This window comes from Aplysia californica, unplaced genomic scaffold (assembly GCF_000002075.1).
Source record: "Aplysia californica isolate F4 #8 unplaced genomic scaffold, AplCal3.0 scaffold00022, whole genome shotgun sequence".
Classification (NCBI taxonomy): Eukaryota; Metazoa; Mollusca; class Gastropoda; order Aplysiida; family Aplysiidae; genus Aplysia; species Aplysia californica.
This window is the reverse complement of record NW_004797292.1, coordinates 2,579,272-2,594,501: the sequence shown is the minus strand read 5'-3', so window position 1 is coordinate 2,594,501 and position 15,230 is coordinate 2,579,272. Positions and strand designations below refer to the sequence as shown.

The following is a 15,230-nucleotide window of genomic DNA, read 5'->3' as shown; positions in this document are numbered from 1 at the left end:
TGGGTACTCGGCTATAGACAGCGAAAGATCTTGTCAGTTTGTTAGTGTTTGAGCGCTTAATCAGCTGCTTGCACTGTATGCTTCCCGGGAAGCTGAGAATGTTTCTGAGTGTTCTATGGTCTGCTGGGGTAATAATATAGTGTAAAGCGCACAGAGCCTGCTGTTGAGCGGGGATATGCGCTATACAAATGCTATTTATTATTATTATTAAGTGTCTTTAGGCCATTCCCAAAGGGGGGACATTTCTCGTTCTAATGCACAGCAGAATAGAAATGGGCTGATCCAACAATGTCAGGCTCATAACTGTGCCTGATGTACAACAGGGAACTGCTGCTTTTTCTTTCCTAACCCTTACTATTGTCATTTTCCTCTACTTCTTTTGTATGTTTGTCACACTCTTGTGACCCGCTATTTCAGGGGTGCCTTGATAGTCAAAGCACACTTTGTGCTGTTGAAGCTAGAGAGGCTAGCAGAGTGGGTCTGATTCCCTATAACTATAAGGACTTCTCTGTTGACATCCACCCCTTGGTGCTCATATGACCTTATGCAGTTGCGAGCGCCGTACTAAAACCTCTATACTAAAACAAACACTTCTTTTAAAGAGTACCAACGACTCTCTATATTTAGGAGTCTCTGCTCTGGCTGAGGAAGTGTCACCCCAACACTAGGCATCCCAGGATGAAAGAATGACACATGCTGATCGGTTACGAGTCTATTATTATTACGTCTATATTATAGTTTTACACTTTTAAAGTTAAACAACTATTGTTCATTTATTTATATACCATAATGCATGTGAATGTGAGCCTGTTTGTGAGAGCAAGCATAGTATTGTATTGTTACGGTTATAAGTTATGTGCACAGATGTGTTTAGTTTTAGTAAGTGTTTTACGGCACTTGCAACACAATAAGGTCATATATAATAAGTGCCGAAGACTAGAAGTGCTACAAGAGAATTACAATTTTTTTAAAAGAAGGAGGGGAGACAAAGTCGACAGATGTTCGATAGGAAAGAAGAAGCAAACCACACCAGAACACTCGCCAACCACCCACCACAGATGTGTGAGGAGGAGAGGATGTGTGTGTGTGAGAGTGTGAGTGAGAGAGAGTGTGTGAGAGTGAGTGAGTGTGAGAGTGAGTGAGTGTGAGAGTGAGTGTGTGTATGGGTGGTCTTTGTCATCGCCAGTTATTCATCTCCACCAGTTGATCAAAGACAAATGAAATTTTTTTAAAAGCAAAGAATGATTAATTTAATTTTAATTAAAGTAAGGCGTTCAACACTTTAAGTACATCTTCCAATAAATAACCTTCTTTTATTTGGACCCTCAGCATGACAATGACAGCACAGAAAGACAACACAACAACAACAAAATCACCGAAAAAATTTCCCATTAACTTCCCCATAAGAAATGAATTGCAAGTCTCATACACACACTCCCAATAAAATTAAAATCTACTTAACCAACAAAATGAAAAAAATTGTCGATAGATCAAGACCCCTTTCATTATTATGACATTTTTTCAGTTCTTTTTAAACGATCAAGTTTTTCAACCTTTTTTATTGATACAACAAAGGCTGAAAAGCACAGAGATGTTTCCATTAAAGACTTTCAAAAAAACTAATTTGAGGTAAATTATTTGCCAAAAAGAAAAAAAAAATTAAAACCAGTTTGTCCTTCTAATAACTGTCTTTGAATTTGAAAACTCAGCCATTTATAACACGCATCACAAAGAAATTCTTAAAAAAGATTCTACACAGTTCAAGTATGGTTATTTCAAGGCCCTGTGATTTCAGCTCTACTCATGACAAAAACCATCTTGCAAAACCGGAAAATTTACTTTACATAAGGAATTATACTCACAGGTAGAACTTTGGCACAGGTAACAGCAGGATACTACATACAAGTTTTCTTTTTTGAAGCTTTGGATCAATCCAAACTAAACTGCACATGGATTGAGAAAAAAATCAATATTCGGTGGATATATAGCAAAAGAGCTGTTCAACAGCAAATATAAATCAATCATATTCAAAACTTCTAAAAGCTTATAAATTGCAAATTGTTTCTATCATGTGCAGTTATCTACAGACAGCACAGTGTGAAAATTAACACCACACACAGACAGCTAAGCAAGGCCTTGTTTAACAAAAATGGTAACTTTAGAGCACAAGCATCGCTTATAGCTATATGGCTGATTGCTAGTAAAACACTCCCACTCCCACTCACACACATCAAACATTATTTTAAAGCACTGATCATGTATGTGTCAGGGCCAAATGAGAACAAGTTGTGAAAGACAAGAAAACTTTCCCAAAAAATGAAACTACGCCCAGCCTCAAATGTTATTAGCCAATTTCTCAGTACAGGCGTACTGGTGCTGTCGACTATTCTTTGTATGTGGGGTTTACAACATAGCAAGAAAAACATCAATGGTCATATATGATAATGATGATGTTCATGGCATGATAATGAAAAAAGCGAAAGATGATATCAAACAAAGCAAATCTCTCCCCAACCGCGACACACATAATGTCACTGAAATTGTATAACTGATGCATGCCATCAAGACAACTTGAGGACAATAACACAAGACAGCAAAGAAGGACTGTAATAACCAATCATTTTAACCCTTGAAAAACGAGGACAAGCCTTTACTGCCTTGCCCTCTGAATGCAGACCTCAGGATGCAGAGGTGTAAATCTTACAGAAGACCCACATGAGCTGAGGAACAAGGAACCCCTTGGCTTAGGGAGGCTATGTTTACAGCATTGAAGCACAGTCACTTGTATGCGTTTTTACTCAAACAGTACATGGACAGTTTGCATTTCCAACAAATGGAGAAGGATGCGTTCTACTGAACATTGGCCTAATGAGTTTTGAAGACTCAACACAAGGCAGAAACAGTCCCAAGGGGAGAGGCAATAGACAAAATTAATGGTACAGATAATAAAATACAGGTCCTAAAAAATCAAACTCATCAAATCAAAAGGCTGAGGGTGAATCAGAACGATGTCAAAATTGAAACACAAACAGGAAGCAAATAAATTAAATTAAATTAAGATGTAATCGCAATGGATATGGCAACGAACGTTATCAAAATGGACAATAATACATTAATTAAATGCAAAAAGAACAAAGAAAGTTGAAGGGAAGAGCAAAACACTGCTAGAAATATCAAAAAGAAATGTTCAAATAAAGCGACAGGGTGTGTCTTAAAGAAAGATATTCACACCTCGCAGAACCCCAATCACACATAAACTAAATCTTGTTTACAAAAACTGAGAATGATATGTTTGTTGACAAAATAACCGTGGGTTAAAAAATGAGCAATCAATTATAAATGAAATACTTCATAATTTTTCAAAACTGTACAAAAAATAATTAACACTGCGATCTAGAAATATATAAGAAAACCAACTATTGCCGTTTCACATGAATTTCTTTTCACTTTGAAAGACATCCTTGGTACAAGGACTGTACAAACCATATATATACATTTCAAGAGATGAGGAATGCATACAAGAATACATACTCCATTAGAGAAAAAAAAAAAACAAGACACAAAATTTAACCATTTTACTTGTAAAATGTGTAAGAATATATATATTCCATAAGGCCCCATTTATCAAAGAGGCAAGAGACAAACAGCAAAGTTTTTCTCAGTCCTGCGAGAGATTGAGAGAGACTCTTTGGTCTAAAAATATCTCTGAATAAACTTAACAGTGAACTTGACGTTCGGCAAATTTGTAGGGTACGACCTTCAATTTGGCCATATCTGAAGTCTCTGTGAAAGCAAAGTTTGATGAACAAGACCATTTTCGATCAAGGATGCTGAAGGACAACTGTCCTGAGGCACTGGATTGGGACAGAAGTACAAACTTGATTTCTGAATTTGAGTAAAAGAGAAAAAAAACTCGTCACCACAATAAGAGCCAATTAATTAGTGCAGAGAAAAAGCAAAACTGACAATTCCAAACAGAGCAATTGTAAGGGAGAAAGACCAATGTGCTTTTTTTTCTCAGCCCTCTTTCGACTTCCCACATGATACCATCGCCAATGTGTAGACCGCCCAAGACTAGTCTCGGGCTAATGTTGTGAACTGAACCAGTGGTGTGGCAAACATTCAATTGCCTTTCAACAAAACACACATGTGCTTCAGTCCTGGTATATTATCTTACAACTTAACCCTATCCGTACGCCCTGGGGTCATTTTGGGGTTGTATTCTTCACATTTTAGAATACCGGGGACTTTTAGTACAAAGATCTCTTTGAAACTTCCAGTATTTCTCATAAAATCATTTTGACAGACTGCTATGCAAAGCGTACGGATTGGATTAACGAGTAAATTTCCTCTTTGAAAGTGGAGGCACAGAGTTCCCCACGTAGTATGGATACGATAGAAAAACACGCCGTACGAATAGAGTTAAGCTCCCAACTTGCTCACAAATCAATTGAAAAATTCAAGTACTCACATTGGACACAAATTCACTATCCAGCTAAATTACAGGGCCACTTAGCCCCTTAACATGAACAGAACGCTGGACTGAACTCCTAATCCTAAAGTAGTGCTGAATACTAACAACACAAACACACACATGAGAGAGATTCTTTGAATCGAGTGTTGTTTGATGTGAAGTTCACAGTGAGAAGAAAACGACAAGCAAACATGAGCTAAAGGGTCTATGCTCAACCAAACAAAAAAAATTCTATTTTTGTGTCTCTTACTGTGCAAAGAATACAAGATGGAATTGAAAAATAAAATAAAAAGAAACTGTCTTTAAAATTGTTTTGAGATCAATTGAACGGGTTGCATGTGTTATATTCAATCACACATGAACAAAAGAGAGCATACGACCAAAAAATGTAACTCTTGACAGCTGCCTTCTTCAGCAGCAGTTGGTCAACTCTGTAATATGTAGTTTCATATCATTAACTCAATGAAGTCTGCAAGGACATAATCTAACAATCTCTGTGGCAGGACGACCTTATCGGCGAATGTACGAGGGCACAGCAAGCAAGTCAACTTTTCTCTACCACGCTAACAAATGAACACAATGAAACTGCACACTCAATTCATACCCTGTTGAATGCATGCTTGCAATAGATCTCATCTCTTAGTTTTTGTCAACCGGTGTGTGCATGTGTGTGTGTGTGTGTGTGTGTGTGTGTGTGTGTGTGTGTGTGTGCGCGTGCATGCGTGTGTGTGCATGCATGCGTGCGTGCGTGAGCGTACGTGCATGTGCGAGTGCGGGTGTTCTCAGCAATCTAGTATCACAGTCATGATATTCCCACAAGACAACAGCAGTTGACAGAGGAGGGGGATCGGGTGTGATGGTTCGTACATCATGACGGTCATCTAACACAGGAGGACGGTTTGCTCGGGCCTGTTAAGAGCTGTGGTCAAGCAAAACGAACAGAACGAAGGAACAGAGGAATCATACAAGAGCAGAATCTTAGTTTTAGTAGAGGTTTTACGGCACTCGCAACTGCATAAGGTCATATGAGTGCCAGAAGATTAGAGGAGTTACAAGAGAGTAACAAACATAAAAAGAAGAAGGCGAGATAAGGACGACGATAGATGTTTGATAAGAAAGAAGAAGCAAACCACACCAGAGCACCCGTCAACCACCCGCAAATCCATGTGCGATACCTAATGGCTCATTCAGCAGAATCTGCCAACGGCACACACAGTCCTTCTATCACAAACAAGACAAGACGACAAGAGCGGCAAGAAAGGCGAGAAAGAAAAACCTACAAGATAGCACTCTGTACTGACCAAGAAACACTTGTCTTTCCCTCGAGGCAGTAGTAACATGAGGCTTGACCACTTCTGCTGGTCCTAACAACACAAACCTCCAGCACATCTGCCTTACTGACAGTAGGTCTCCTAACTCCTGTGCCATCCCCTACCACACCTATGTGAGGCATGAGCATCAGTGCAGGTATGAACCCCACCCAACCTACTCTCCACCACGCGTCTTGCTGAGGCGGTCTCCTCCTCTTGCGCCATCCCCTAACTACCACACTTACGTGAGGCCCGACCACCTGTGAAGGTACGAACCCCAGCCCCCTGCCTGTGCTCCCTGCTGAGCAGCGTCCTCCCCTTGCGCCACTTCTTGCACCTGGGCCTTCTCCTCTGGGCTCAGTTTGAGCATGGTGCTCAACACGGGGACCAGCTGCACCCGCTGCTCTCCGACTTTGGGACAGACAAACTGCAAGAAGATGTTCTTCAGGTACTCCATGTTCTGCAGCTCCCTCTCTCGGTCTGCGTTGCGCTCCAGGCGACGGATCTCATCCTTGAGGATTTTTGCCTGCTCCGTCAGTCTCGAGACAGATTCCTCGCTCTCGCTGAGGAGCGTCGTCAAGTGGTCTATCTTCTTCTGAGAGGCTGACAGATTTGTTCTCAGAGTGTCCTCATCCATGCTAGGAGTGGGCGGTTTCTTCAAGCCAGGCAGTTCTTCCATCGGCGTGGCAATGAGCTGTTCAAACGTAAAAACGTTACTCTGTTGTGACTGTCCAGTCCTCATTGACCTGATGGGTTCTGGTTCCACCAGCTCCGAGCCCTCCCCTTCTTGCCGTTCCTCCACAGGATGCGATGTGATTGGGTAGAACTCGTGTGGGGAGGTGTGCTCAACCACCTCGTCCCGCCCCCTTGAGGATCGCTGCAACTGCTGAATCTCACGCTGTAGCCGGACATTGTCCATCTCCGAGGTGTCCAGCTGTTTCTGCAGCAGCTCTTGTGTGCTCTCCGACTCCTCTCTCATCTTGAGAATTTGTTCCCTGTACTTTTGGGCCTGCACAGACTTCTGAGCTTCGACAGAAGACAATTTCTCTTGCACCTCTTTGACAGCTTCTTCCTTCTCCTTCGACAGCTCTTCAGCTCTGAGACGGAATGAGGCTTCTCTCTCCTCTAGGTCACTGAGTAGTTTGGTGTGACGTTGAAGCAGTCTATCATGATCTTCCTGCGCAAGCTCCCCTTCTTTCCTAGCAGTACTAAGCTGGTCCTGAGCTTCGGTCAGCTTGGATTTCAACTGGTCTATGGCATTCTCAAATCTCTCCCGCTCTTGCTTTTCGGACTCGCCCGAGACATCGGCTGGTGCCTTGGACCGTTGTTGCCTGAGCACGCTGTGAGCTCGCACCTTGTAGCTGTCGTACTCAGCCTGCACAGACTGCAGCTCCCCCTGTGCTATCTGGAGCTCCTCCGACAAAGTTTGTACTTTAGCCTCGAGGGAATGCACGGTTCGCTGGTTGGTGTCACCAATGCCTTTCATTTTGTCCTTCAACTTTTGATTATCAGCAGTCAGCTCTGAGATCTGAAGCTTGTACTCTTCCAACACCTGGCTTGTGTTCTCTAGCTGGCCTCTCAACTGAGCATCTGAGGTGCGCTGAACAGACTCCAATTTTTTTGCGTCTGCCAAATCTTTCTTTGTCTTCACTAACAGCTGCTTCAGCTTGTTGGCCCGATCTTCGGCCTGCAAGCGCTGCTCTTCCCCGGCGTTAATCTGAGTCTGCATCAAGGCGATCCTCTGCTCTAGCTTGTCGATCTCAGTCTTCAGCTCTTCCAGTTTTTTATTCTTCTCCGACACCTGTGTGTTCAGTGCCGAGACCGTGCGCTCGTAGTCGGCCATCTCCAGGTCCATCATGCTGCTCTGAGTCACCGACTGCTTGGCCGTGTTCAGCTCCTGCTGCACCTCGTTCATCTCTGCCTTCAGCTTCAGCACTTGCGTCTGGTGGGAGTCTTCGGCGCTCTTGGCCTTGGCCTCGACCGCGGACAGTTGCTGGTCCGACGCCTGCTTCTCCTTGACAATCTCCTCCAGTTGTATGCGCACGGCAGCCATCTCTGTCTCCAGGACATGCAGCTTTGTTCGCTGCTCCTCCAGCTGACTCTCTTTTGTCTAGAAAAAGAGTAAAAAAGAAGCAAAATCAGAGAGAAGGTTATACTTTTTTTGGTTTTAGTAAGAGTTTTACGGCACTTGCAACACAATAAGGTCATATAAGTGCAGAAGAATAGATTACATGTTACAAGAGAGTAACATACACAAAAAAAAGAAGGAGGGGAGATAAGGACGACAGATGTTTGATAGGAAAGAAGGAGCAAACCATACCACAGCACCCGCCAACCACCCACACGTTATATACTTTAGACCTTAACAAATTATTTTAATAATAAATAAATAGCATTTGTATAGCTTATGTCCCCATCCGAAAGCAGGTTCTATGCGCTTAACTCAATATTATTACTCCAGCAGACCATAGAACACTAGAAACATTCTCAGTTTCCTGGGAAGCATACAGTGCAAGCAGCTGGTTAAGTGCTCAAACACTAACAAACTGACAAGATCTTTCACTGTCTATAGCTGGGTACCCATTTTCACAAGGGTGAAGTGAGGAAAATTCGTGAAAAGTGCCTTTCCCAAGGACACAACGTCAGGCCCGCGGCTCAAGCCCCGGAACCCGCAACCTGACAATGGTACGACATTGGTGAGTGAAGTTAGACAAGACAAATAATCGGACAGACTGAGAAAAGACGATCAGAGAGAACTTTCTACTAGTCCCTTGCCATGTCCAGTGAGCAAATCGTCTTGAAAAACCACACGAGTTATTTGTTGACCACTTTTTCTACAAGTTTACAAAAGTGCGACAGCCACATGTCATTGTGAATGTCTAAAAGAAAGGCACTGGTGTATTTCATCAGGACCTGGGGCTGTACTGATCAGATCCAAGATGCATAATTTGAGTTCACTCAAGTGAGTACTCGCAGTGGCTGGCTAAATACTTTTGTACTCAAGTGGAATCAAGTGCTCGCACATCCTTACTGCCAACTGCCAAGCTCGTAAGCTTCTATGCGTACTGCAGCCTGTCTTTTTTTTTTGGGGGGGATAAAAAAATAACAATTGAAAACACACACACACACAAATTAACACAAATGAAAACACACACACACACAAATATATACATATACATACAAAGCATATATGAGAAACTTTAGAACATGAGAAACTGCAAGTTCAGAAACATTGTCTGTCTGTTTACCTTTCCTTCTCCCTTGAGGGTATCCATCATCTTCTCCAGTTGACTCTTCTCTTCCCTGTCAGCCGCCGCCTGGCCCTTCAGCTCCGTCAGCTGAGAGACCAGCTGTTCTACATCAGACTGAGCTGTTTTCACAGACTGCCGTTCTTTCTCCACTTCATCCTGAGCAGCGTCAAAATCTGCCTGCAGTAGCTGAAATACACAAAAACAACCCTTCATAATATTTTTTAACATTCTCCTGTCACCGAAGTACTAGTGGGTGGTTGGTGGATGCTCTGGTGTGGTTTGCTCCTTCTTTCCTATCAAACATCTATTGTCTTTATCTCTCTTTCTTCTTTTTTATGTTTGTTACTCTCTCGTAACACCTCTAATCTTCTGGCGTTCATATGACCGTATGCAGTTGTGAGCGCCGTAAAACCTCTACTAAAACAGAAAAAAAAAAAAAACACTAATGAAAACTTGAATAAAGAAATTAATTAATAATCTACCAAGAAAAACGAAGCGTATCGGAACTCGGTCCTACTACGTTTAGCTGAGTTGTGAGGCAAGACTAAATATGTCAAAAATCATTTGAAAGATAATGAGATAAAGCTGTGTCAAAACAAAGGGGCTATAAGGACAGGATTTATAAATTTTTTACGTACCATGATACATTTCAGTTGACTGTTGTCAAATTTTTTAAAACCAGTTACTGATTTATTAAGGGGAAAAAGCCTTGTTTTAAATTATCTCAAAATACAACAGAATTTATGGTTTCATGTCAGCATCTTAAAGGGAAGTCTCTTTGTTTTTTCTTCAATATGATTATCCCTATCTAAAGCTTTCATTATCATTCATTAATTTAGTATTTCATACTTTGCATTATATCCCATTTCCTTGACCATTACCAAAACATTGATGGTAATCTTTTTGAGCATTTTAAGCATACAATATCCCCAAACTTTTTTTCTTTTCCAAATACATGATTCCTTTTTAAAAGGCACAAATTCAAATAGAACCATTATGAAAAGAATATTTCAAAATTTGTGTATCAGTAACATGCTATACAGCAGGTGAGAAAGTGTCGACAAGTCTTCCCTGATGACCCGTTCCTTCATTATGTTGACCTTACTTTGATTTACCAAACTCAAAAAGTAGGTACTTGGTACATTGTATCTACCTCAAAATGATAACTTCCACAACACTCGAAACACTTTTTTAAAAAAAATAGTAGAGGGTTTTACGGCGCTAGCAACTGCATAAGGTCATATGAGCGCAAAGGGGTGGATGTCAACAGAGAAGTCCTTACAGGGAATCAGACTTACTCTGCTCACCTCTCTAGCTTCTACAGCACTAGGTCTGCTTTGACTACCAAGGCACCCCGGAAATAGCAGGTCACAAGAGAGTGACAAACATACAAAAGAAGTAGAGGAAAATGACAATAGTAAGGATCAGGAAAGAAAAAGCAGCAGTTCCCTGTTGTAGATCAGGCACAGTTATGAGCGTGATATGAGTCAGCCCATTTGCAATTCTACTGTGCCCTTTGGGAATGGCCTAAAGACACTACAGTCAGTGGCACTGCCCCAGGGGGATCAAAATGATAACTTCCACAACACTCGAAACACTTTAGAGAGCGACGTACCTTATAATTTTCTCTGCACGCATTGAGCTCCTGTGAGAGCTGATCCTCTGAGCCCTCTGCCTGCTTTTTCAAAGCAGCGTTCTCGGCAGATAGCTGCTCTTGTGCTTCGACCGCTTGAGATAGTTCCTTTGACAAACTTTCAAGCTGTGGAGAAATGAGCTCAAGATTTTATAAAGTCAGGAATACCAAATGTCACCAGAACTTTTCTTTTCCCAGAAAAAAAAACCCACACTATACACAATCAATCCAACTATTACATAGTTGTAAAAATTTTCCATGACTCTCTTCCTGCCAATGTTTTTTTTGTTTTTTTTCAATTTCTGGCACCACAAATGGAAGAATGTCTTGGAAAAAGGAGAAAGGTTAAAGGTTCGGGGGGGGGGGGGGGGGGGGGGGGGTAGATAGATCTCATTTTATTTCCTTTCAGGAGAGTATCTTTTTAAATCACAGGTTTATGGCTAGTAGGCACCAGTACCCAATTCACACCTGGGTGGTTGGAAAAACTGTGTAGGCTACAACATCTTTGCCACAAAGACAATGTCAGATGTATTTTAGCCGAAAACAGATACAAACACACCCTGGGTGTAAGACAAGGAAGGCTACAAGGTCATTGAACGTATAATATAGAGCAGCAAAAAAAAAGGGAGCAAACTACAGGACACTGACCTTATTCTGCTTCTCTCCCAACTCTTTCTTGGACTTGATGGCCAGCTGCTTCAGTTTCCCATTCAGCTCTTCCTTTTCCTTTAGCCGCACTCTCAGCTCACTCAACTCCGAGGCTTCCTCCTTTGGTGGCGAATAGAAACAAGACACATTTATGAAAGGTCCGTGGACATGTGGTTACTTGAGGGAGGCACTGCGCAGCCAGGAGCGAAATGCTCGCTGCTGAAGGGATTTGAAAACAACAACAAACAACAACATGAAAGGTCCGTGTACATGCCAATACATGCATCAGCAAATGTATTCTCTCTTATTCAACAAGCACATGCTTATGTTATGTGAATGAGAGCAGAGCTTTAAGATCTTGCTAACTGAAGAGATTGTATTAACTAACACAGAGATTATCCCAGTAACAATGAGAAAAAGACAAGAGAAGTGACTTATAAAAAAACCAAGAACGACATGTTTTTAGTTCTTACAGTTGGTGAACAAAGCCAATTGTCTTGTGTCTTGTCTACAAAAAGTTTTTTCTATGAGTCCACATAAAAAAAACCTTGTTCATATAAACAAAGATCATCTGCCATTGCTACAGCGTAATTTGATCTTTGGACAAATAATAATCATTTTAACATGATGATTAATCATAAGCATGAAAGTCAGTTGAACTCAACATGAAAAAGAATTTTCAAAGCTTTGACAAATCCCTACTGTATTACTATACCTCTGTCTGTTTCTGCAGACTTTCTTGCTCTGTCTGGGAGCGGTCCGCCTGAGCTGCCAGCTGTGCCCTCAACTCCTCACACTGAGTCTCATAACCGGTCAGTTTCTCCTTTGCCTCTCCGAGCTGGGTCTGCAACTCAGATATTGTCGTTCTCAAGCCGTCTTTCTCCGTCTCCAAACTGGATGCGTTCACATCTGAAAGCTCTTTGAGTTCCTTCTCCCTCAGAACGAGGCTGTCCCGCTCCTGTTTTATATTCGTGAGCTCGGAGGTAAGACTAGCGAGTTCATTCTGAGAGACGGACAGTTTGTCTGTTAAGCCTACAATTGTTTCTTCACTGGCTGTCAACTGGCTGGCTTGCTCATCCCTCTCCTGCCTCAAAGCATTAATCTGTGATTCTATAGAATTTTGTTCTTCAAGAATTTCCTGATTCTTTTGCGTTAAGGCATTCAGTTCAGATTTCAGAGCCTCTATAGTCGATTCGAGTTGAGAAACAGCGTTCCTGGATTCCTCAAGCTGTGATGTCAGAGCCAAGGTCTCCCTTTCTCGTTCTTTGTTATTTTTCTCAAGTTCTGACGTAAGATTTCCAACATTTTCGGAAATCTTTCCTTCATATCCTGCCGTAACCTCTTGTAGGTTTAGTAGTAGCCTCTCTTTTTCCGCAGCCAAACTAGACTTTTCCTGTTCAGCCAGCTGCAGAGAGGCCTGTACCTCTTTGAGCGTTTCTCTCACACTCTCAGTCTGACCAAGTACTTCGTCTTTCTCTACCTGGCTGCCTTCCAGAGACGCCTGGATTGTCTCCCTCAGTTGGCTCAGCTCTTCCACCTTGGAAGTGAGTTCATCTCTGGAGGCTTCCAGTTCACCAACCCTTGTCGTCCCTGCTATCAGTTCCTCTTCTTTGTTAGAGAGAATACTCTCCAGCTCTGTCACTCTTTCCGTGGCAAGTTTGAACTTTTCTTCAAGACCAGGCAGGGTGTTCAAATCTGTTACAGCAGACTCCAACTTTTGCGAAAGATCGGAATTTTCTTGGCCCACCCTTGACAACTCAGCTTTCAACTCAGCAATTTCTTGCTCAGAGAGCGATAGCTTTTCCTCCATTTCTTTTGATTTTTCCATGGTGTGCAACACTTTTTCTTCCTGTTGATCCTTTTCAGAGCTCCCCTCTCTCAAACTATTTTCCAGTTCCTTAATTTTCTGGGATAATGTCTCATTTTCATCTTTTGTTTTTGCTGCACTTTCCTCCACGGCAGTAAGGCTTTCTCTTTCCTTTTTTAATTCTGACTCAATCTGAGCTAGACTTTGCCTCAAAACTTCAGTGTCCTCGGCATTCTTCTTGAGCTCTGAGGCTAAACAGCCACTGGAGTCCTCCGCCTGTTTACTGGATTCTTTTGTTACTGCCAGTTCTTGCTCTATAGAGTCAAGCTTTGCATTGAGTCTTTCTATCTCCTTCCTACCCTCCTCCACATTGGACATTAAAGAATCTCTCTCAGCAACGGCTTCGTCTCGAAGTCTTTCGTTTTCTGCTTTCTCTGCTGAAAGCAAATGAAGCTTTTCCGTGAGTTCATCCACAGATTTTAAGACTGATTCCTTCTCCTGACTAACTTGAGATAGCTCTCCAGCATTTTGAGCCAACAAGTCTTGAGCTTTCTGATCTTTCTCTTTTATATCACTCAATTCCATTTCTACGGCTTTCAGTGCATTCCCCTGTTGTTCCAACTCTGCCTGCAGCTGATCCCTGCTGGCCAAAGCTTCTTTCAGAGAGTCGCTCAGACCAGAGCTGTCACCGGACGCCTTCGATACCTCTTCACTCAGACTTGCCACCTGCTCCTCCAGGCTCTTTTTCTCCTCTTCTATCCTATCTCTTTCTTCCACTGCTTTCTGTCGTTCCTCTTCCAATTGTGATCTTTGCTCCTCTCCCGACCTTCTCTCTTCCCCCAGCTTTCCGAGCTCCTCCGAGATCCTTTGTTTCTCCTCCAGCAGCATGTCCCTCTCCTCCTCCACTTGCTGCTTAGCCTGCGACAGGCTCCCTTTCTCTTCTTCCACGGCTAGTTTCTCTCCAGCCACTTGTGTATGCAAGCGCTCCAGTTCCCCGACCTTACTCTGCAGTTCCTCCACCTGCTTGCAGTACTCTCCGACCTCCGTCTGGTTGCTCACGGCCGACTCAAACTGCTCCTTCAGCACTCCGTACCGAGTCTTGGAGTCAGACAGCGAGTTGGACAACTCAAGTATCTGTTGTAAAAAAAATTTTTTAAATAAAAATTATTTTTATAAACACTCAGTTACATGATTGTCACAGCATGACAGTATTGAGATAAGACAATTTAAAAGTGCACCACCATCATTTCAAACATATTATTTTTGTTTAAAAAGAGAAAACAAGAACATTATTAATATTAAAATGTTATACCCTTCCTTGATTTTTCTTCCCCTCCCCTCCACCCACTGAGACCCTATTGCGAACGTGTCATCAAAAGTATGCCATATTATGATCCAGAGATAAATAAACATAGTTACTGATCACACACAGTGATAGTTTGAGGGTGCGGTTGTTTGTCTTGAGTTAGCCCCCTGTCGAATAGGCCTAGATCACAGTGTCAGCAGCTGAATATATGTGCCACCACTTTCCAAAGAGGAAATTACTCGTTAATCCGATCCGTACGCTTCGCATAGCAGTCTGTCAAAATGATCTTTTGAGAAATACTGAAAGTTTCAAAGAGAACTTCGCACTAGAAGTATTCTAAAGTGTGAAGAATACAACCCCGGGGGTACAAAACAACTCCAGAGGGTTCAGATAGGGTTAACTGCGTTCCCTGCCTGCCCCCCTACCTGAGTTTCCAGTTCTTGTGCGTAACTCTTTCTCTCTTCTGCCACACTCTCAGCCTCCGAAGCCCTGGCTTGAGCGCGTTCTGCTGCCTCCTTCATCGACGTCTCAGTAGACCGGAGGGCACTCACTTCTTCCTCCAGCTTGTTGCACTTCTCTTGCACCTGCACACAACGGCAGTTCCCAGTAGTGGGAAAAAATTAAACAAACATCTCATTTACTGCAACAAGAATGCTAATGAAAAAAAAATTACAGCTTCTCTTAAAATAATGATTGCAACAACAACAATTATAATATCCATATTGATGACAATAACAATATTAATCAATTTTATTATCATTATTATTACTATTATAACAGTGAAAATAATAATATAATAAT

General features: G+C 42.1%; 1 protein-coding gene across 1 annotated transcript in view; it reads right to left on the bottom strand.

Annotated features, from left to right (window-relative positions):
• Nucleotides 1-5,563: 5,563 nt before the first annotated feature.
• The window catches only part of LOC101847701 (GRIP and coiled-coil domain-containing protein 2), a 22,622-nt gene continuing 12,955 nt past the window's right edge, over nucleotides 5,564-15,230 (bottom strand). The window contains exons 13-18 of the mRNA XM_005090850.2: nucleotides 14,855-15,013; nucleotides 12,032-14,257; nucleotides 11,317-11,436; nucleotides 10,651-10,794; nucleotides 9,033-9,221; nucleotides 5,564-7,894 (exon numbers count right to left, since the gene is read on the bottom strand). Coding sequence (XP_005090907.1) covers nucleotides 6,026-7,894; nucleotides 9,033-9,221; nucleotides 10,651-10,794; nucleotides 11,317-11,436; nucleotides 12,032-14,257; nucleotides 14,855-15,013 — 4,707 coding nt within the window. The 3' untranslated portion in view covers nucleotides 5,564-6,025. The remainder of the gene's footprint in view (nucleotides 7,895-9,032; nucleotides 9,222-10,650; nucleotides 10,795-11,316; nucleotides 11,437-12,031; nucleotides 14,258-14,854; nucleotides 15,014-15,230) is intronic.